The sequence below is a fragment of the Neofelis nebulosa genome, chromosome 15 (genome assembly GCF_028018385.1).
Source record: "Neofelis nebulosa isolate mNeoNeb1 chromosome 15, mNeoNeb1.pri, whole genome shotgun sequence".
In the NCBI taxonomy this organism is placed as follows: Eukaryota; Metazoa; Chordata; class Mammalia; order Carnivora; family Felidae; genus Neofelis; species Neofelis nebulosa.
In genome coordinates, this window is record NC_080796.1 from 65,765,771 (window position 1) to 65,788,193 (window position 22,423).

The window sequence follows — 22,423 nt, forward strand, 5'->3', positions numbered from 1 at the left end:
ACTAATATTCATTGTGGCTTTGATTTGCATTTTCCTAATTACTAATGATGTTGAATATCTTTTCATATACCTGTTTTCCATGTGTGTATCTTCTAAGGTGAATTCTCTATTTAAATCTCTGGCCCACTTTTTTGAAATTGGATTGTCTTCTTATTTGTAAGTTGTGAGAGTTATTTATATATATTTCTAGGTTTAATTCTTTCAGATATATGTTTTGCAAAATTTTCTCCTAGTCTGTGGCTTACTTTTCCATTTTAATAACAGTGAATATAGAAATGAGAGCAAAAGGTTTTTTTTTTTTATGAAGTCCAATTTATTGATTTATTTCATTTAGAGTTTTTTGTGTTTTATTTATTTATTTATTTATTTATTTATTTATTAAAACATTTTCTCTAATGTTTATTTATTTTTGAGAGAGAGAGAGAGAGAGACAGAGCAGGAGCAGGAGAAGGATAGAAAGAGAGGGAGACACAAAATCCAAAGCAGGCTCCAGGCTGTCAGCACAGAGCCTAACGCAGGGCTTGACCTCATGAACCATGAGGTCATGACCTGAGCCAAACTTGGACGCTTAGCTGACTGAGCCACCCAGGCACCCCTATTTTTTGTGTGTATTTTAAAGGCTTGCCAAACCCAAGGTCACAAATATTTTCTCTTGTTTTCGTCTAGAAGTTTTATAGCTTTAGTTCTTACATTTATGTCTATGAAGTATTACCAGTCATCTTTTGTATATGTTATGTGGTAAGGGTGGAGGTTAGTGGACTTTGTCCATTTCATCCTAGTTGTATCATTTATTGGCATCAAGTTGTTCATGATATTCTCTTCATATTCTTTTAAAGTCTGTAGGATCTATAGTGATGTCCTCTCTGTTTCATTTCTGGTATTAAGTGTAGTCTTACTTTTTTTTTTCTTCCTACTCAGTCTGACTAGAGATGTATAAGTTTTTTTTTTAATTTATTTATTTTGAGAGAGAGAGCGCGCACACACACACACACACACACACACACACACACACACACACACGTGAGTGGGGGAGGGGCAGAGAGGGAGAGAGAAAATCACAAGCAAGGCTTGATCTCTTGAACTGTGAGATCATGACCTAAGCTGAAATCAGGAGTTGGAAGATTAACCAACTGAGCCACCTAGCTGCCCTGAGGTTTATAAGTTTTACTGAGATTCAGAAATGACTTTTTGGTCTCATTGGTTTTCTATTTTCTTTTTGTTTTCTATTTTGTTGATTCCTGATCTTATCTTTATTATTTCTTTCCTTCTGCTTGGGTTTTAATTTGTTCTTATTTTTCTAGTTTCTTAAGATGGAAACTGAAGTTGTTGATTGGAAACTTTTCTGGTTTTCTAATATAGACATTTAAGCTGTAAGTTTCCCTCTAAGTACTTTCATGGTATCGCACAAATTTTGATATGTTGGGTTTTCACTTTCATTCACTGTGAAATACTTTCAGATTTCCCTTTTGATTTATTCTTTGACTCATGGGTTATTTAAAAGTTTGTTACTTAATTTTCAAGATTTGGAGATGCTCCAGATTTTTTTTGTTATTGATTCCTAATTTAATTTCATGTGGTCAGAAAACATACTTTACCTGTTTTGAAAATTTTTAATGTATTGTTTTATGGCCCATGATCATGGTAAATGTTCCACAAACAGTTGAAAAGAATTCATATTCTGTTGTCAGGTGGAGTGTTCTAGAGACATCAGTTAAGTCAAATTAACTGTGTTTAAGTCTTCTATAACCTTATTGACTTTCTCCTTACTTGTTCTATCAATTATTGAGAAAGTGATATTGAAGTCTCCAAGTATAGTTGTGAATTTGTGCCATATTCCCATCAGATTTGTTTTTGCTTCATGTATTTTGAAGCTTTCTTATTAGGTGTATAAATATTTAAAATTGTTATATTCTCCTGATGAATTGATTTCTGTAAATTTATGAAACATTTTCCTTTACCCTTGGTAATAGTCTTTGTTGTGAAATCTTTCTCTGGAAACAAAACAAATGACCAAAGGAGAAAAAGAGAGAAAGAGAGACAGATCAAGAAACAGATTCAATTATAGAGAACAAACTGATGGTTGGGGTGGGGGGGGTTGCTAAATAGATGATAGGGATCAAGGAGTGCACTTGTGATGAGCACAGGCTGATGTATGGAATTGTTGAATTAATTTATTATACACCTGAAACTAATATAACAACGCATAGTAGCCAACTGGAATTAAAATTGGGTGGCTTAGTCAGTTTAAGTGTCTGACTTCTGATTTTGCCTCAGGTAATGATCTGGTGGTTGTGGGTTTGAGCCCCGCATCAGCCTGGGTGCTGACAGTGCAGAGCCCACTTGGAAGTCTCTCTCTCCACCCCTCCCCTGCTCACTCACATGCACATGCATGCATGCTCTCTCTCAAAATAAATAAATAAAGGGGCGCCTGGGTGGCTCAGTTAAGCATCCGACTTCAGCTCAGGTCATGATCTCATGGTTTGTGAGTTCGAGCCCCACATCGGGCTCTGTGCTGACAGCTCAGAGCCTGGAGCCTGCTTCGGATTCTGTGTCTCCCTCTCTCTCAGACCCTCCCCCACTCGCACTCTGTCTCTCTTTGTCTCTTGAAAATAATTGTTTAAAAAAATTAAAAATGAATAAATTTGAAAAAATAAAAAATTAAGACATTAATTTATTTTGATATATTTTTAAATGTTTACTTCTTTATTTGTGAGAGAGAGAGCAAGGGAGAGGCAGAGATAGGGAGAGAGAGAATCCCAAGCAGGTTCTGCACTGTCAAGCACAGAGCCCAACTTGGGGCTTGATCCCATGAACTGTGAGATCATGACCTGAGCCGAAATCAAGAGTCAGATGCTTGACCACCTGAGCCACCCAGGCGCCCCATACTTTGTGTGATATTAATATGGCTATTCCAGCTTTGTTTTGTGTTAGCTTGGTTTATCTTTTTTATTTAAAGGGTGTTTTCCTTTTTTAATTTTATTTTAGAGAGCAAGCACAGGGGAGAGGGGCAGAGAGAGAGAGAGAGAATCTTTTTTTAAAACTTTAATTTTTTAAATGTACATCCAAGTTAGCATATAGTGCACCAATGATTTCAGGAGTAGATTCCTTAATGCCCCTTACCCATTTAGCCCATCCCCCCTCCCACAACCCCTCCAGTAACCCTCTGTTTGTTCTCCATATTTAAGAGTCTCTTATGTTTTTGTCCCCCTCCCTGCTTTTATATTATTTTTGCTTCCCTTCCCTTCCCTTATGTTCATCTGTTTTGTCTCTTAAAGTCCTCAAATGAGTGAAGTCATATGATATTTGTCTTTCTCTGACTAATTTCACTTAGCAAAATATCCTCTAGTTCCATCCAATCTTGCAATGGCAAGATTTCATTCTTTTTGATTGCTGAATTATACTCCATTATATATATACATATATATATATATATATATACACACACATGTATATATACATATATATATATATATACACACATATATATACACACACCCACACACCACATCTTCTTTATCCATTAATCCATTGGGCTCTTTCCATATTTTGGCTGTTGTTGATAGTGGTGCTATAAACACTGGGGTGCATGTGCCCCTTCAAAACAGTATACCTGTATCCCTTGGATAAATACCTACTAGTGCAATTGCTGGGTCATAGGATTGTTCTATTTTTCATTTTTTGAGGAGTCTCCATACTGTTTTCCAGAGTGGCTGCAACAGTTTGCATTCCCACCATCAATGCAAAAGAGATCCTCTTTCTCCACATCCTCGCCAACATCTGTTGTTGCCTGAGTTGTTAATGTTAGCCATTCTGACAGGTGTGAGGTGGTATCTCATTGTGGTTTTGATTTGTATTTCCCTGATGATGATTGATGTTGAGCATTTTTTCATGTGTTGGTTGGCCATCTGGATGTCTTGAGAGAAACAGAATCTTAAGCAGGTTCCATGTTCAGTGCGGAGTCCAACATGGGGCTTGATCCCATGACCCTGGTATCATGACCTGAGCCGAAATCAAAAGGCAGATGCTTGGGCGACTGCATGACTCAGTCGGTTAAGCATCTGACTTCAGCTAGGTCATGATCTTGCAGTTTGTGAGTTCAAGCCCCACATTGGGCCATTGGGCTCAGTGCTGGCATCTCGGTGCCTGGAGCCTGCTTAAGATTCTGTCTCTCTCTCTTTCTGCCCCTCTCCCACTCGTGCTCTGTCTCTGTCTGTCTCTCTGTCTCAAAAATAAACATTAAAAAGAAAAGGGCAGATACTCAACCAAATGAACTACTCAGCCTCCCTAAACTGTGTTTTCTTGTAGGAAGCATATAGGTGAGTTTTGCTTTTTATAAATTGAATCTGAAAATCTATGCCTTTTAAAGGAGTTTTTAGATAATTTACATTTAATGCAATTAATGATATGATTATGTTTAAATCTGTGGTCTTAGTATTTTTCTTCCTGTTTGTATACTCTATTCTAAGTTCCCCCTTTCCTCTTTTTCTCTCTCTCTTTGGATTAATTAAGCATGTGTTATTTCCTCCTCTGTTGATTTACTAGCTCTGCCTCTCTGTGATTTTGTTGTTGTTTGCATTGCTATAGGGCCGTTAGCTTGTACACACCTTTAGCTTATTATAGTATACCTTCGTGTGATATTTTATCACTTCCCTTATAGCTGTAGGTCTTTACAGCAGTATAGTTCCATTTATCCTCTTCTGCCTTTATCTAATTGTGGCCATACATTTTACCTGTACATATGTTGTGAACCTCACAAGATGTTATTATTTTTGCTTTAAATAATTATTTTTAAGAGATTTTTTTTAAATAAGAAAAAATATTTTCTATTTTATGTGCATTAAATATAAACATATTTCGTATTTACCCACACATACATTTCTTGTATTGTTCTTTTGTTAGACTCAGATTTTCATCTGGTCATTTCTGTCTGCCTAAAGAGCATCAACATTTCTTGCAGTATAGATACGGTAGTAATGAATTCTTTTAGCTTTTGTGTATCTTAAAATATATTCTATCATATTTTTGCTTTGTTTTTTATATTTAGAAATTTGCTTTTATGTGATGGGAAATCTTTTTTTTTGTAATAGTGTTATTGATATATAATTCACGTAACTAAACAATTCATCTATTTGAAGTGTACAATTCAATGGATTTTAGTACATTCACAGAGTTGTGCATCACACAATCAATTTTAGAACATTTTGGTCACACCCCCAGAGAGAAATCCTGTACTCTTTATCTGTCTTCTCCCAATACACCTATCTCTTCAATCCCTAGAAAATCAATAATCTACTTTCTGTCTCTATAGATTCAAATATTTTGGACATTTCATATAAATGGAGCTATATAATATATGGTCTTTGTGGGTGGCTTTTTCACTTAGCACAACATTTTCAAGGGACATTTCTGTTGTAGTATATATAAATATTTCATTCCTTTTTTATTGCTGTTGTCTTGATAGACCACCTTTTACTTATTTTTTTATTTATTAACTTGATGGACATTTGGGTTGTTTCTAGTTTTGGCTATTATAAGTAATGATGCTATGAATATTTGTATATAAAGTTTTGTGTGGATATATTCTTTATTGCTATCAGTTACTTACCTAGGAGTGGAATTAATTAGTTATATGTTAACTCTATGATTAACCTCTTGAGGAATTGCTAGGTTGTTTTCCAAAGTGTTTTCACCTTTTTACACTCCTGGTCATTGTATATTTTCTCTGGAGAAATGTCTATTTGAATTCTTTTCTGTGGGTTTTTTTTAATTAGGTTATTTGTCTTTTTATTACTGAATTTTAAGAGTTCTTTATATATTCTGGGGCACCTGGGTGGCTCAGTTCATTGAGTGTCCAACTTCAGCTCAGGTCATGATCTCATGGTTCATAAGTTCGAGCCCCACACCAGGCTTGCTGCTGTCAGCATAGAGCCCATTTCAGATCTTCTGCCCTCCCCCTCTCTCTCTCTGCCCCTCTCCTGCTCATGCTCTCTCGCTCTCTTTATCTCTCTCTCAAAAATAAATAAAACATTTTAAAAACACATAAAATAAATAGAAGTTGTTTTTTAAGAAAGAGTTCTTCACATTTTCTAGATACAAATATCTTTTTAAAAATTTTTTTAACATTTATTTTTGAGACAGAGACAGAGCATGAATGGGAGAGGGTCAGAGAGAGAGGGAGACACAGAATCCGAAGCAGGTTCCAGGCTCTGAGCTGTCAGCACAGAGCCCGACACGGGGCTCAAACTCATGGACCATGAGATCATGACTTGAGTCGAAGTTGGACGCTTAACCGACTGAGCCACCCAGGTGCCCCCTAGATACAAATATCTTATCATGTATATGAATGTCAAATACTTTCCTCCTTTCTGTGTGTTTATCTTTTCACTCTTTTGATGATACCCTTTGAAGCACAGAAGTTTTGAGTTTGAAAAAATCCAATTTATCCAATTTATTTTTTCTTTGGTTGCTGTGCTTTCAGTGTCATATCTAAGAAATAATTGCATACGCCAAGATTTTTCCCTATGTTTTCTTCTAAGATTTTTATAGTTTTAGCTCTTACATTCAGGTCTATGATCCATTTTTAAGTTAATTTCTGTACGCGGTATAAGGTATGGTTCAATTTCATTCTTTCACATACGAATATCTAGTTGTCCCAGCACCATGTGTTGAAAAGACTTCACCTCATCTTTGAAAAATATTTTTACTTAGTATACAACTCCAGAGTGTCATTCCCCACCCCCAACCTCACCCCCACTTTAAATATGTCAAACAACCATTTGGCTTCTATTTTTCCAATGAGAAGTCTTCTGTCATTTTATCTTTGCTCCTCTGTACATAGTGTGTCTGTTTTCTCTAAATGATTTTCAATTTTGTTTTTTAATTACCACTGGTTTTAAGCAATTTAATATGCTTTGGTGTTCATGTTTCTTGTGCTTGGGGTTTGTTGAGTTTTTTAGATCTGTGAGTTTTCAGCAAATTTGGAATGCTTTTATTATTTCTTCAAACATATTTTCTGCCTCCCATCTCCTTCAGGGACCACAATTATACATATATTGGACTGAAGTGTGTGTACTGATGCTCTGTTCATTTCTTTCCATCTCTTTTCTCTCTGTTTCTTTTTGGAGAGTTTATATTGCCTTGTCTTCAAGTTCAGTAATGTTTTCTTCTGCAGTATCTAATCTGTTATTGATCCCGCCTATTAATATTTTTCATCACAGCCATTGTTTTGTTTACCTAAGTTTAATTTGGATCATTTTTACATCCTCTATGTTTATACTTTGCATGCTTATGCTTTTCTATAGCATAATATGTATATCCAATATACATAATATAACTGTTATATTGTGTAATAATTGTGTCATTTGTGAAAATTTCTATTGATTGATTTTCATTTTCATTATGCGTTGTATTGTCCTGCTTCTTTGTATGCCTCATAATTTTTTATTGGATTCCAGACATTGTGAATTTACCTTGTTGGGTACTGGACATTTTGTATTTTTTAAATATTCTTTAGCTTTGTTCTGGAATGCAGTCAATTTACTTGGAACCATTTTGACATTTTCAAGGTTTGTCTTAAAGCTTTGGTAGAGGAGCTTTTAATTATAGGCTGACATTTTCCCCTTTTCTGAGCAGTCTACCTGACGCCCTGCTTATTATAGGTTTTCACTCTGACTGATGGGAGCACAAACTATTCTCTACAACAGTTATTCTTCCTGTCCTCTCTGGTGGTTCTTTCCCTGGTCTCAGGTAGTTTTTTTACACACAGGTGCTTATCATTACTCAGCTGAAGACTTGAAAGTACCCTCTGCAGATCTCTGGAGCTCTGTTTGTGCAGTTCTCTCTTCTCCATGTAGCTCTCTTCTCTCCTATTCTCTTCCCTGCAAATTCCAGCTGCCTTGACCTCCCCAAACTTTCAAATCTGTCTCTTCAACTCAAGTAGATCACCGGTTTGAGTGCCCTTTCTCTGGTTATGGCCAGGAAACTTCACCCAGAGAGTAAGCTGAAGCAATCATAGCAGTCACCTCATTTGTTCCACTTATCTTAGGGATCATTGTCCTCTTCTGGTTATTGTCCACTGTCTGAAAATTGTTTCATATATTTTGCCCATTTTTTTCAGATATTTAACATGGGGGGGGGTAAATCTGACCCCATCTTGCCTGGAAGATATATAAAGTTACTCCATCTTGCCTGGAAGACATATAAATATGTCAATAAATATTTTACACCATTCTCTGAACTCTGAGTGGTTTCATCATTGGCAATAAACTGGGTTCTTTCTGGAAACTTTAGTATTAGTCCTACTAGAAGTTCCTGGGCAGGCACCATGGGAAGTCTACAATTATATATGTTATTATTCTGCCTTCTATTTGTTTCAGATGTATTTCTCTTGTCTTCTTAAGCAGACTGCAAAATCTTTAAGATCAGGAGCCCTCCATGTCTTATTTTTTATGCCCCCCCCAACATTTTTTTAACTCTTAACCTTTACTCAACCTTTACTCAACCTTTACTCAGCCTTTACTCAATTTTACCTGAAAATTCCATTTGAGGTGTTAATAATACACTTAGGATTAGAATTTATGTTAAGCATCAGGACCACATAATCAAATGCTATTAAAAATGAATGCCTGCAGGAGCACCTGGGTGGCTTAGTCGGTTAAGCATCTGACTTTGGCTCAGGTCATGATCTCACCATCCATGGGTTTGAGACCTGCTCCAGTTCAGAGCCTGGAGCCTGCTTCAGATTCTGTGTCTCCCTCTGTCTCTGCCCCTCTCCTGCTCATGCTCTGTCTCTCTCTCTCAAAAATAAATAAACATTAAAAAATTTTTTTAAAAAATGAATGCTTGGGCTCCTGGTGGCTCAGTTGGTTGTCTGCCTCTTGATTTTGGCTCAGGTCATGATCTCATGGTTCACGGGATCGAGCCCCACATCAGGCTCCAGGCTGACAGCTCAGAGTCTGGTTGGGATTCTCTCACTCTCCCTCTCTCTCTCTGCCCCTCCCCCACATGTACACACCTTCTTTCTCTCTCTCTCAAAATAAATAAATAAACTTAAAAAAATGAATGCTGATTTATCCACTATAATTTATATATATAATTACAGGATAAATATACAGTGGATTATAGTATGTATATATATATATATACATATATATATATATATATATATATATATATATATATATATATACTATATACGGACTACCACCATCACCCTCATTGTGGTCAGATGAGAAATTTTCTCTCCATCTAACTTGTTAATATCTTCTTAAGGCAATAATATAATAATTAAGAATGCAGATAAATGAAAACCTGGAAAATCAACAGACTTAGCAGGCAGTTCTTCACCAACTGAGAGCTCTCATCCTTCATGTAAAAGCATATCTGAATATTTGCCAAAGTAAATATTAGCAAAGTAATATGGAATTAGATCATTTTGGAATTTTGCCCTTTCCACCAATGAATTGTCATTAATTCTACTCTAGATAGAAATTTAAAAAATTAGAATTACTTTTATCTGCCTTATCTATTCTGGTAATACATAGGAAAAAAATACACAGTGATTTCATTCACTCCCTCCACAAGAAATATGCCCTTAATCAACAATAAATGTATTCCAGGTTCTGTTCCATGTGTTGAAGATCCTGCTGAGGGGAAGACACAAAATACCTTGTTCTTATAGCATATTTTCTCTTGGTACTATTTACATATGGAGGCTCCATGTAGGTTAGTGGTGTAATATATTTATCATATGTGAGTTATCATGGGTTCATCTAATGAATCATTTGTTGAGTACCTCATACATTCCAGACATTTTTCTAGACATTTATGTTATAGCAGTGAACAAATTTCTTGCTCCCAAAGAACTTCTATCTGGGGTAGGAGGCAGTCAGATAAACAAATGTAAGGCTGGTAGCAGTGCTCTAAAGAAAAGCAAACCAGGATGATGGGCTAGATAATCATGAAAGGAGCTCTATTTTATATAGAGTGATCAAGAAAGGCTTCTCTAACAAGAAATAGTGTCATTACAGACACTGGATGAAGTGAGGGAACTAGTTAGGTGGACTGTTTGGGGAAACTGTTCTAGGTTGATGCGAAATTGCAAGTACAAATGTTTTGATGTAAGAGCGGACTTTGCGAGTTTGAGTGGAACTAACACAGTAAGAAGAGTGTTAGGAAGTGGGGGTAAAAGGGATGAGCTAGGTCAGATCAAATAATACAGTACAGTCCATCATAAAGTCATTGCATTTTAGTTGGAAATGGAAAGCTGTAGTAAGGTTTCGAGCAGAGGAGAGAGATGACCAAATTTACATTGCGAAATGATCACTGTGGTTGCCGTTGACAGGGTAGACCTTAGGGAGGCAAAGGCAGAGCAGTGAGAAGGCTATTGTAACCTTTCAGGTGAGAGATGATGGTGGCTTGGCCTACAGTGTTAACACAGGAGATGGTGAGAAGTGGTCAGATTCTAGATGTATTTCCAATGCTTTCTCTGAGTGAATAGAGTCAAACAAAAAATGAATATATACTGTATGATTCCATTTATATCACATCCAGCAATTACAAATCAATCTATAGCAACAGAAGGTTGTTTGGAGATAGGCAGAAAAGGGGAGGGAAGATAACAAAGGAGCATGAGGACTCTTATTGGTGATGGATACATGATTTATCTTGATTATAATGATGGTCTCATGGGAATATACATATGTCACAACTTACCAAACTGTCCACTTTAAATGTGGGCAGTTTATCATATGCCAATTACATTCCGGTAAAGTTATTAAAATAAAGAACACCCAGGATTGGCTGATGGGTCGGATTGGGTGTGAGAGAAAGAGTTGTCATGAATGATTTGTAAGTTTTTGACCTGAGCACCAGGAAGATGGGAATTAAAATGGCATTTATTGAGATATGGAAGACTAAAGGAGCAGGGTTTGAGAGAGAAAATAGTTTGGTTTTTAACCAATTAAGTTGAAGATGCCCATTAGATACACCTAAGATTCTAGCGCAAATAAACAGAGTAGAAATGAACCCCTGAGGGCACTATCCTTGGATAGTGCCAGTGACCTTATCCATTGTACATTCTCTCCAGAGAATTATGGGAACTACACTGGACCAATGGAATATCTCATGGCCCCTATAGTCAAACAACTGTGAACATCTATGTGAACATCACATCTTTTTCTTTATTCAACACTATGGATCACATGGACAGGCCACATTCTTTTCTCTTGCTTTTCTGTTTTTTGTTTTGTTTTTTTTTTTTTTCTTCAATTTATTTCTTTTTGAGAGAGAGAGAATCTTAAGCAGACTCCATGTTCAGTTGGAGCCTGATGCAGGGCTCTATCCCACAACCCTGGGACCATGACCCCGGGTTCATGACGGGAGCCAAAAGCAAGAGTCAGATGATCAACTGACTGAATGAGCCATACAGGTGCCCCTTTACTCCTGCTTTTAAAGAATCCAATTAGTTTGGAAAACCAATTGATGGGTTTGGTGTTGAGGTGGATGAATAACCTTAGTAGAGAATACCGCAGTGAGAAACCCCTGGTCACAGTCAAATGCCAAGTGCTCCAACCAAAGGCAGAACATTGTAGCCACTGCAGGCTTATGGCGTTTTTTCCCTTCCCCCATACAGAGAATTCAGTTATATCGTGATTTATAAAAAGATTTTGTGGGGCTCCTGAGGTTGAGCCTCTGACTTTTGCTCAGGTCATGATTTCACCGTCGGTGGGTTTCAGCCCTGCTTCGGGCTCTGTGCTAACAGATCGGAGCCTGGAGCCTGCTTCAGATTCTGTGTCTCCCTCTCTCTCTCCCCTGCTCGCGCTCTCTCTCTCTAAAATAAATAAATTAAATTAAATTAAAAAATTATTTTAAAAAAAGATTTTGCTTCTCCTAGTCAGAAAATACAAAATATTGGGGCGCCTGGGTGGCTCAGTCGGTTAAGCGGCCGACTTCGGCTCAGGTCATGATTTCGCGGTCCGTGAGTTCGAGCCCCGCGTCAGGCTCTGTGCTGACAGCTCAGAGCCTGGAGCCTATTTCGGATTCTGTGTCTCCCTCTCTCTCTGCCCCTCCCCTGTTCATGCTCTGTCTCTCTCTGTCTCAAAAATAAATAAACGTTAAAAAAAAAATTAAAAAAAAAAAGAAAATACAAAATATTGCATGTTGCTTGATGGAGGCTTTACAGAATTGTGATAAAAAGGATATTCCCTGGGTTTGAATCTCAGCTCCATCTCTCACTAGATGTGTAAATGCCCCAATTTACTCATCTCAAAAATGAAGATAGTAATAGCATCCTCTATTGTGAGGGACTATTGTTGTGAATATTAAACAAATTGATACGTTTTAAGACCTTAGGATAACACCTGGGCGTTAAGAAAGAACTCAATAAACATTAGCTGCAATTAATTAGCTTCCCCCCCCCCCCGCCCCCGACCTGATGTTTATTCTCTTTCGCTGTTTTGATGTCATTTAGTTTCCACTAAATTGTGGATTTCTTTTGACAAGGGCCAGATACCTGTCTTTTGACCTACATCTTTCCCCACACCAGTCTAGTGTCTCCAAGGCATGAATGATAGCATAAAATGGAAGCTCAACCCATCTGTGTTGAATTACTTCTTCCCTTCTGAAGACCTCAGCACTGGTATACACAGCCTACCCCTATCCCCCAAGGCTACAAACACAAAAAACAAAAAACAAAAAAAGACCAAGCCGGCCACTAGTCCTAATTTCCATCACCAACCGACCATTCCACTACTCACGCCCCTTCCCAATCTAAGGGGATCATGGATGGGACCCCCCAAGGAGCCCCCGGAAGCCTGAACGAACCCCTGGGAGCCTCAATCCGGAGACTAACAGCGGCAACTCGTGGGTGGGATTTGGTAGTTTGGAAAAGGAGGCACCGAACCAACATTGAGGGGAGTGGGAGGTGGGCTGGTTTGGGCTGGACCAGGAACCAGAAGCTGCCAGAAGGGACCCGCGTTGGGACGGCGGGGTGGGGGTGGGGGTTCCAAGGTCGCAGAGACCGGTGAACGAGGAATACGAAGGAGCGGGCGAGGGAGCGGCGACAGGAGCGCGGGCCGCCGGGGCGGAGACAGCACGGGGTAGCGGGTTCGAGCCCCTCGCCGGGGCCGTGCTGACGTGTCGCCCCGGAACGCCGCTGCCTCCGGCGCCGCCCCGCCCCGCCGCGCGCCCCGCCCGCCGCGCTCCGCCCTCGGCCCCGCCCGCCGGCGCCCGCCCCGCCTCGCCTCCGCCTCCGCGCCGCCGGCTCCCCCGCGGTGACCACAACATGGCTGCGGCGCCGGGGCTGCTCTTCTGGCTGCTCCTGCTCGGGCTGCCCTGGCCGGTGCCGGGCCAGCCGCACGCGGGCACGAGCCGGCGCTTCTCGGAGCACAAGCTGTGCGCGGACGACGAGTGCAGCAGTGAGTGGCGGGAGGGCGGCAACGGCGGCAACGGCGGCGGCGGGGCCGCGCGGGGGTGGGAGCCGGGCACCCCGGCGAGCCGGTCGGGGGCGCAGGCCGGGCGGGCGCGACAACGGGGTGGGCGATCGCCGGGGCCGTGCGCCGTCCCCTCGGTCTTCGGCGCCCGCCGGCCCAGGTCGGGGGGCTGCGCCTCCCACTTGTTGCCAGCGTTTCCTTTCCCTCTGCTGATGCGGCGGGGTCTTAGGGGTGGCGGTGGCCCCCGGTTTCCTCGGGGGCGGCTCGCAGCGCTAGCTCCCGCCCGGTCCCGAGGGGAGTCGGGACACATGGGGTACGCGCCGTGCGCCCTGGGCTCCCCGCGCTGCAGGGAGCGCTCTCCTGCCCCCGCCGCGGGGACTTGGGTGGGTGCAGTCGGGGCGCCCATGCGCCCAGGGCTCGGCGGGTGCTGTCCCCGTGGCGGGTCGGTGGTGGGGCTCGGGAAGTGCGCGCTGGCGCTGCCCCTTCGCCCAGCCGCTTTCTCGGATTTGGGGCTCCTACCGCCTTCTTGACAGGGATTGGAGTTTGGGTTTGGGACGAGCCCGGAGTCCAAGCATGCAGTGTATTCCAAGGTCTCCGCCCCGGCTCTGCCTCAGTCCTGTCATTTCTGTGCTTGGGTGTCTCCTTGCAAACAGCCAGGCAGGGAGGGCACCTTCGGAAGGCCAAAATCTTTCGCTCTCGAAAGAGGCCAAGAATCTGCATTGGCCACCTGGGACCAGCAGCCTCCTCTTCTTTGCGCAGGAAGCGGAATTGTTCCCCAGTCCTAGATTGGGGGTGGGGGATGGACTGTGGGCGGCGAGGAGGCCAGAGATGTCCAGAATCAGATGAGGATTATTAAAGTAATCATAATGCATTCCCCCAAGGGTTTCATAAACGCGATCAGCTTTAGCTTTAGTCACTTGTGTTGTCGGAATCTCTCCCTCTGTGTTTGTGGGACCAGAATCATTCTTACCGTCTCCCGGAGGGTCTTGAATAACCTTGTAACTTAGTGACAACCAATGTTCGTAAATTGTAAACAACACATATAGAAAAAATATTCATGCCGAAGAGGCCGCATGGCTGCAGTTTATTTATATTCAAATCGGTGCTATTCACAAGCAAATTTCATAATTGGAGGAGTTTGTATCCACTGCAACACCGCTCAAGAGGAGGAGGCATCGTGGATTGTGTTAAACTGGTTCCTAGAGGTAACCTAGGGCTGAAGCAACTAAACACCGCAAAAGTGGAGCCGATTTTACAGTTTTTGCCTTCAGTTTCCTCTGAGCAAACCCAGATGATTAGCAAGTGGGGTTGGCTAAGACCGAATGTTTGCTATGCTTTGCTTTCAAGGACTCCCTGACTTGGGTTCCTCAAAACCATAGTTAAGGTGGAGAATCACATCGCTGATGCTTCCTTAGTACAGAGGCATGGTGTTGGAAGGGCCCGTGGTTGTCACTTAAGTTGAGAAATGGCGTGTGTCCAAACAGATGTAACTGAACGACCGGCAGCGGCTGAGCAGGGTCTGGGACCGTGTTGCATAAAGTGTTTGTTTAGTAAGGTGTGCGTGTGTGTGCTGTCCTTGTGTACTTTCCAGACAGTTGTTTCACTGTGTGCATTATGTTGTCATCTAGTTTATTGTTATAGATTCTCCATGATCTCTTCCAAGGGGGAACAAAAGAAACATTACCACTTCCAGTTTTGATAGGACCCCCAATCTGAAATTGCCCATTACATCTTCAACCTGGCCTTTCCCCCAATTCTATCTGGATTTGGATGGCTGGGCATATATTAAAATAACCGGATTTTAGCGTCAAAATTCAAAGAACCGCCTTCAAATCTATCTGTTCACCCCCCCAAGTATGTATTTAAAGATACATTTTAATGTATTTTTTGCTACTTGGCTTTAAGAAAAAGTATTCTTTCCATTCACCCTTCTTTTTCTCTGCTATTTAATTGCGTCTATTGTCCGTTTCATCTTACATCAGAAACTGTGTATTTGGCCACCAAAAAGAAAAATTCTGCTTCTACCAGTTTCTAGATCCAGTGCGATTTATGTCCTGCATTTTAAGACTGAAGGTAACTACTGAACAATTCTCATAGATTTGCTTGTCCCTGCAATATGTGATGCCCACTTGTGATTTTTGTGTATAGACATAAATAAATGAGGGTATTTTCCCTTTGTTTTGAAACCTTTGTAATGTTGGGGACAGTCAACATTACCTACTGTCATAATAATTCCACATTACCCTGTCATGTGATTGGACCCATAATAGGATGTGATATACTTTCCCATTAATTTATCCAGATACTGCACGGGGAGAACAGCGTGGCCTCAAGTGAAGTTGACAATGTTTACTGCTGCTGCATGGTAGCAGTTACAGCCACTTAAAGATCGTGCCTTTTAGTGTTAGTTCAAGTTAATTGACCCCTCGGGGGTTCCTGGGTGCTCTCCCCTGTTCCTTACTACCTCGGCATGCAGTCACGCTTAAGCCAGACAGCATCTGCACTTGAATTTATCCAGTTGCACAGGGAAGCTTTTTAGGATTATGAAACAGCAGAGATTGAGGACAAGAAGGTTAGAGAGTTTCTCTTGAGACCAGCCATGTGTGGCAGTGGACTCCCTGCTTTTCGTTTCCCGGCATTATCCTTAGAGAAAAACAGAGAAAGCGGCCCTCTCCCCTGTCTACTTGTAGGAGATGATATATAATGATAAAGCTCTAAAGATTTTAGTTAATTGGAGCATATGAATCGAAAGCGATTGATTCCAGAGAGTACTGGAGAAACTTGATTGTTATTTGCAGAATAGAAGAAACCTCCTTTCCTGATAAATCAGCGTGGACTCTGAAAGTTGAATCCTGACATCTATTTTTTTTTTCTTCTCTTTTTTTTTCCTGCCTTGTCTTTACCTACAGTGTTAATGTACCGGGGTGAGGCTCTAGAAGATTTCACAGGCCCCGATTGTCGTTTCGTGAGTTTTAAAAAAGGTGACCCCGTATATGTCTACTATAAACTGGCAGGGAGACCGCCTGAAGTTTGGGCTGGAAGTGTAAGTACAAATTTGACACTTTATTTTCTTACTTTTTATTGGCTTCTGTAGGGCTATGGGTTTAAATAACTGTTTTCTTGGGGTCTTTGATGGCATTTACGTGTCCCCTCTGCTGGACTGGGAAAACAGAGGATGGCTGTGTGTCACCAGCAGGCATCAGGCCTGGCCCTAGGTGGGCGTTCTGTTCCTTAAACAGGGCCCAACTGCTTCTGGTTATTGCTGCTCAGCATTAAGTCATGAGCCTTATCAGCTGTGGCTCCTCCGTGCACAGGAAAGGTTGAAGTGGCGAAAACTGAAAATTCTGAACTTCATTGCCGTGAGCATTAGCCCTAATCCTGTAAACTTTGTGCAGGACTGTGTTTCAGGTGTTCATGTTTAAAGTTGATTGTGTGTTTCTTTTTTTCTAAATTATTATTTTTTAATTTTTAAAAAATGTTTATTCATTTTTGAGAGAGAGAGAGAAGGTGGGGGAGAGTCAGAGAGAGAAAGAGACACAGAATCCAAAGCAGGCTCTGAGCTGTCAGCACAGAGCCTGACGCAGGGCTTGAACCCATGAGCCATGAGATCGTGACCTGAGCTGAAGTGAGATGCTTAACCTACTGAGCCACCCAGGTGCCCCTCTTTTTTTTTCTAAATCATTAACATTTGTGAAAGATTGGCAGATCTGGAAATAGGCAGCCTAATCATGTATATTGTTACCGGTCTGTTAAAAGAGCAAAATGCCCTTTTCACTGTGTGTTTTTCTCGTTTCCATGTTTTGTTTGCATCTTCTGGGTCAGGCTGCTGCCCACCCCCGCCCCCCACTCTTCAGACACTTGCTCCTGGAGGGCCCCTAGCTGTTGTCTTCCTGGGCAGTTTTACAGGTGCCCTGATGGCAGATGTGGAAAGCAGTGACTCCATTGTGCTTTAGAATTAAAAAAAAAATTTTTTTAATTCAAGTATAATTAACACACCGGGTTATATTAGTGTCAGGTGTACAATATAGCAGCTCTACAATTTGATATGTTACTCGGTGCTCATCATAATAATTGTGCTCTTTAATCCCCATCACCTATTTCCCCCCGCCCACCCCCCCCCCCACCCCCCACCCCCCCCCCCCCCCCCCCCCCCCGGCACCCAGCTGTTTGTTCTCTGGATTTAAGTGCCTGTTTTTTCGTTTGCCTCTTTTTTTCCTTTGTTTCATCTCTTAAATTCCACCTATGAGTGAAATCATATGGCATTTATCTTTCTTTGCCTGACTTATTTCACTTAGCATTATATACCCCCTAGGTTCATCCATGTTGTTGCAGATGGCAGGATTTCATTCTTTTTTATGTCTGAGTAATATTCCAGTGTGTGTGTGTGTGTGTGTGTGTGTGCACGTGCATGCATGTATGCATACGCTATGTCTTCGTCTGTTCATCTATCGATGGACACTTGGCTGGCTTCCATGTTTCGACTGTTGTAGATAAAACTCGGGCTTTGATGTTTTTAATGAGCAGATTCCCTAGGAGTGACCTGACTGAAAGCCTTATGAGTTATCGTCCTTTCCTTTCTAAGAAGTGTGATGTGTGGACTGCTTCTTTACCAAAAGGAGTGAGAATTCTTCATGTGCTTAGGATTATCCAAATTTCCAGATATCCAGTCCCTGCTGTGGAAACTTTTACTTTCCATAAAATACCAGACAACAGAAAATAAGGCTTGAGAAACCTACATAAGGGGAAAAATAGGTTCATTTTGTTGGTGTTACAGATTCCTTGGGGGCGGGGGGGGGGGGGGATCTTTTTTTTTTTTTTAGTTTTTTTTTTGTTTTTTTTTTTTGACAGAGAGAGAGAGAGTGTGGGGGGGGGGGGGGAGGGGCAGAGAGAGAGGGAGACACAGAATGTGAGGCAGCTCTAGGCTCCAGCCTGTCAGTACAGAGCCTGACATGCGGCTCGAACTCATGGACTGCCAGATGGTGATCTGAGTTGAAGTCGGACACTCAGCTGACTGAGCCGCTCAGGTGCCTCCCTAGGGGTGAATCTTGAGCGACCAACTAGCTGGTTGGGTTCAGCCCTTGTAATTTAGGCAGAGTCCCGGTTGAGTCACTGTGTACAAACAAGGATCTGTTCTGCTTCCTGCAAGTCTGCCGCGTGAGATTTCTTGATAATCTTCACTCTGGGAAAGTTTTTTCCATGTACCTAGGCCTGTTTTATACACGGTGAAGTGGTTGAGTTGGAGCATTTGGTAAGTGAGCTTGACATATATGGCATTTTCCTTTGGCCATATTCACCTGTCATGGTGCCTTCTTAGGGAAGCCCTGCCCTCAGCAGCCCAGCCAGAAGGGATCTTGCTGTCTGTCTGATAACTGTTCAGGTGGCACTTTGTTTGCACTGCTCACGTGGAATCCCCTATATTGCCTTTTTTTTTAAGTTTATATATTTGTTTTGAGAGAGAAAGAGCGCATGCTGGGGCGTGAGTGGAGGAGGGGCAGAGAGACAGGGAGAGGGAGAATCCCAAGCAGGCTCTGCACTGTCAGTGTGGAGCCTGATGTGTGGCTCAATCTCACGAACTGTCCACCCAGGTGCCTCTCAGAATGACTCTTGCTTCTGTTTCTTAGTTTTCATCCTGCAGTCTTTTTTGGTTTCTTAGAGTTTTCAGATTTTAACTGCCAGTGTAGCAGTTTTTAATTACCCTATCTTATCTAATCTTCAAGGCTGTATTCTATCTAGTACTAAGACTGGCTTTCACATATTTGCCAGATAGAACAACAGCACTCCTAATGAGGCTCTTTCGGGAGTTGGTGAGAAGTAAGCCTTTTTTCCCTTGGTGGATTGGATCTGCCGCTCAGCCTCCTTCCCAGTGATCTGCTTTTCCTTCCAGACACAGTCAGTAGAGGACAGTGTGTGCCTCTCAGGAGGATGCCCTGTGTATTTTAGCTGTTAGTGCTATAGATAAACGGGGTTATTTTCTCTAGAGGTTTACTTTGCATGAAACTAAAGCTTCTTGTGTAGAGTAGTATGAATTTTATTTTCTCTGCAAATACTCAAAAATCTAGTTTTTGAAAAAGCTACTACAGCCCGTTATATCAATAAATATTTGTTGTTTTATTGTAGTCATCACTTATTTTAGGAATTTTATATTCTTTTTTTTTTTTTTTTTTTTAAGTGTATTTATTTAAGTAATCTCTACACCCACCATGGGGCTTGAACTCAGAACCCTGAGATCAAGAGGCACACACTTTTCCAACTGAGCCGGTCAGGTGTACCTGATGTGCTCAGTTTTAACCATAAAATATACAAACACTTTCTGTTATGTAGGTCTTTTATTTACTTCAGAAATCTAGCTCTGTGTTTAGAATTAAGTTGCATGATGAAAGGAAACTTCAGTGGTTTTAGAAAAATTGACTTTAAAGTATTCTGTACTTAATTTTCATTGGAATAATAATCCGTGTAATCATCATAGCAATTATCTGTCTCTTGTGGTTATACCTACCTACGTATCTATCTGTGTGTTTCCTCTCACCGCTGAAAAGTCTGTCGTTTGTATTTCTTATACAGAATTTTGATTGGTATGTGTTTCTTTTGCCTGTTTTTTCATATAGGTTGGACGTATTTTTGGATATTTTCCAAAAGATTTAATCCAAGTAGTCCATGAATATACCGAAGAGGAGCTACGGGTTCCCACAGATGTAAGTTATGTTATGGATTTTTAATTTTAATTTTAATTTTTTTGGTTCTCAATTATAAATTGCCTTTCATATTCATCAGTTATAGTCAGTTAATGATTTTTGAAAGTCCTTGTATTTGGGCCAGAAAAAAAACAAGTTAACATTTGTGTGTCAGGTTTTAAATTAGAATCAAGTAACTTTTAAAAATAGAAAAAAAAAAATGTTTGAAAAGAATTTATGGGAGACTGTGTCATTATTTGGTAATTGTCTAATATGTACAGTCATATAGGGTTTCTTTTTGCTGCTTTATATGAGAAAAAATTAAGAATTCAATATCTTTGTACTTAGTTATTAAGTTTAAGAGCTATACCTTTTTATAGGCTAAAGAAGAAGGTATCTCCATTAGAAAACTTTACTCATTGAATAGCTCTTAGACATTTTAAGTGTACAGAAATCAGATTAAATGCTAAACTATGTACTAGGTCAGAAATGCCAATTTACAATAGTTTTCTTTTTTCTTTTTCTTTTTTTAAAGTTTATTGTTAGATTGTGCATGCAAGCGAGGGAGGGGCAGAAAGAGAGGGAGAGACAGAATTCCAAGGAGGCTGTGCATTGTCAGCACAGAGCCCAACACGGGGCTCAAACCCATGAACGATGGGATCACGACCTGAGCCAAAATCAAGAGTCCCATGGTTAGCCGCCCCTACAGTGGTTTTCTTTAGTGATTTAAGGGATTATAGTTACGTTACAGGTTTGGAAAAGGGAACCTAAGAGATTCTGAAAAGGTCTGGTCTCAGATCTGCATGGTACTGACTGTACATCCTATAAAGCATTCATCTGGGTGCATGACATAGCTCTGTGATGGCAAGGATTCTGTGTTCTGGGATCCTTAGTCCTGTGGATCATTTTCTGGCCTTTTTTTTTTTTTTTTTTTTTAATTTATTTAGTTTGAGAGAAAAGGAGAAAGAGAGAGGGGAGAAGGGGCAGAGATGGGGAGAGGGAGAGAGAATCCCAAGCAGGCTCTGTGCTATCAGAGCAGAGCCGGACGCGGGATTTGAACCCACAAATGGTGAGATTGTGACCTGAGCTGAAACCAAGAGTTAGACGCTTAGCCAAGTGAGCCACACAGGCGCCCCTGTTTTCTGGAGTTTTAAAATGTGTGGTAATTGATGCCTACCTTCATTCAGAAATCTTTGAGCAGTTTTTTAAGTTTTTTTTGCAGTGCTACAGATATGTAGGCAGCTGGCCTAGGGCCATCGTTGGATGAGATTGGCAGAATATATGAAGTCTCAGAGCCAGTGCTGTACTTAACACTTCTTTGTAGTCTCAAGGGTCATAAAATCAGCCCCATTACCTGTCTGGCCTCATTCCTAATGAAGAGACTCCCCAGGATATAGGTGTGAGACAGCAGTTCATTGGCCGCGGTGACCTCACTTGTTTGGGAGTCTGCCTTAGTGTACCTCCACAGCACGCTTCCCTCAGTGTTAAGAAAGTGGCTTGGAAACGGATGTGGTGAAAAGAAGAAATTCATCCCTACTGCACTGGTCAGGGCTCCTCAGACTTTGGTGAGAGTTCAGTTAGGAGAATAGAATTACCTGTGTTGGCTTTTAAACTTACTTTCCGTTTATGGCCCCATTTATGTCAAGTTGCTTACTATTGGAGGAAAGGAAGAATGTAGGTTTATGCCTAGTCCTGAAAGCAGACCTTCATGACACCTACCACCCTGATGTAGAATAGAGAATGTTCCTTACTGAATCTTGTTTTCAAGTTGTACTTGAGGTAATAGTTAAGTGGGGAGCCCCCTGACACCCTTATTTGTGCCTTTAAATTTTTATTGCCCATGCACCTATAATTTAATAAGGCTGTATTTAATAAGGCTTCCTAGGCTGATTTATCTTTCCCAGCGCCAAGAAAATATGAGCCAAAAAAAATCTGTGTAGACTTAGAGCCTGACAGCAAGGTGATTCTGCCTGTCTCTAGCTGGTTAAAGAGAGAAGGATAGTCTGGAGGGCACAGTGATGGGGAAGCTGGATCATCTTCCAACTTCTCCTGTGCATATTATTATGACATGAATTCCCAAGACATCAGGCACAGTTCTTGGGAGTTGGGGGACCCAATAAATGACACCCTGTTTTTCTCCACTTGTGCTCAGAACAAATTGAGAGACTCAGGAGTCAGGCACGTGGAGACCAAAGTATCACTATTACTTACTGGTAAAACTTTTTGGTGAACATGGCTTGGGTGTGCAGAAGTAATGGGTTTCCTAACTTTGTCGTGTGGAATAAGACAGACGTACCCAGCCGCAGACAGGGCTAGCTAACA

The 22,423-nt window shown here is 41.2% G+C and overlaps 1 protein-coding gene across 7 annotated transcripts in view; it reads left to right on the forward strand.

Moving 5' to 3' along the window:
• The first annotated feature begins 13,245 nt into the window (after positions 1–13,245).
• Positions 13,246–22,423, forward strand: part of MIA3 (MIA SH3 domain ER export factor 3) — a 55,445-nt gene continuing 46,267 nt past the window's right edge. For 5 of the 7 annotated variants that reach the window (XM_058700527.1, XM_058700529.1, XM_058700528.1 and 2 more), the window contains exons 1-3: positions 13,247–13,415; positions 16,340–16,473; positions 20,036–20,122. In XM_058700527.1, the coding sequence (XP_058556510.1) occupies positions 13,283–13,415; positions 16,340–16,473; positions 20,036–20,122 (354 nt within the window). In that variant the 5' untranslated portion in view covers positions 13,247–13,282. Of the gene's footprint in view, positions 13,416–16,339; positions 16,474–20,035; positions 20,123–22,423 lie in introns of all 7 variants that reach the window. The other 2 variants (XM_058700532.1, XM_058700533.1) reach the window with 1 other exon arrangement.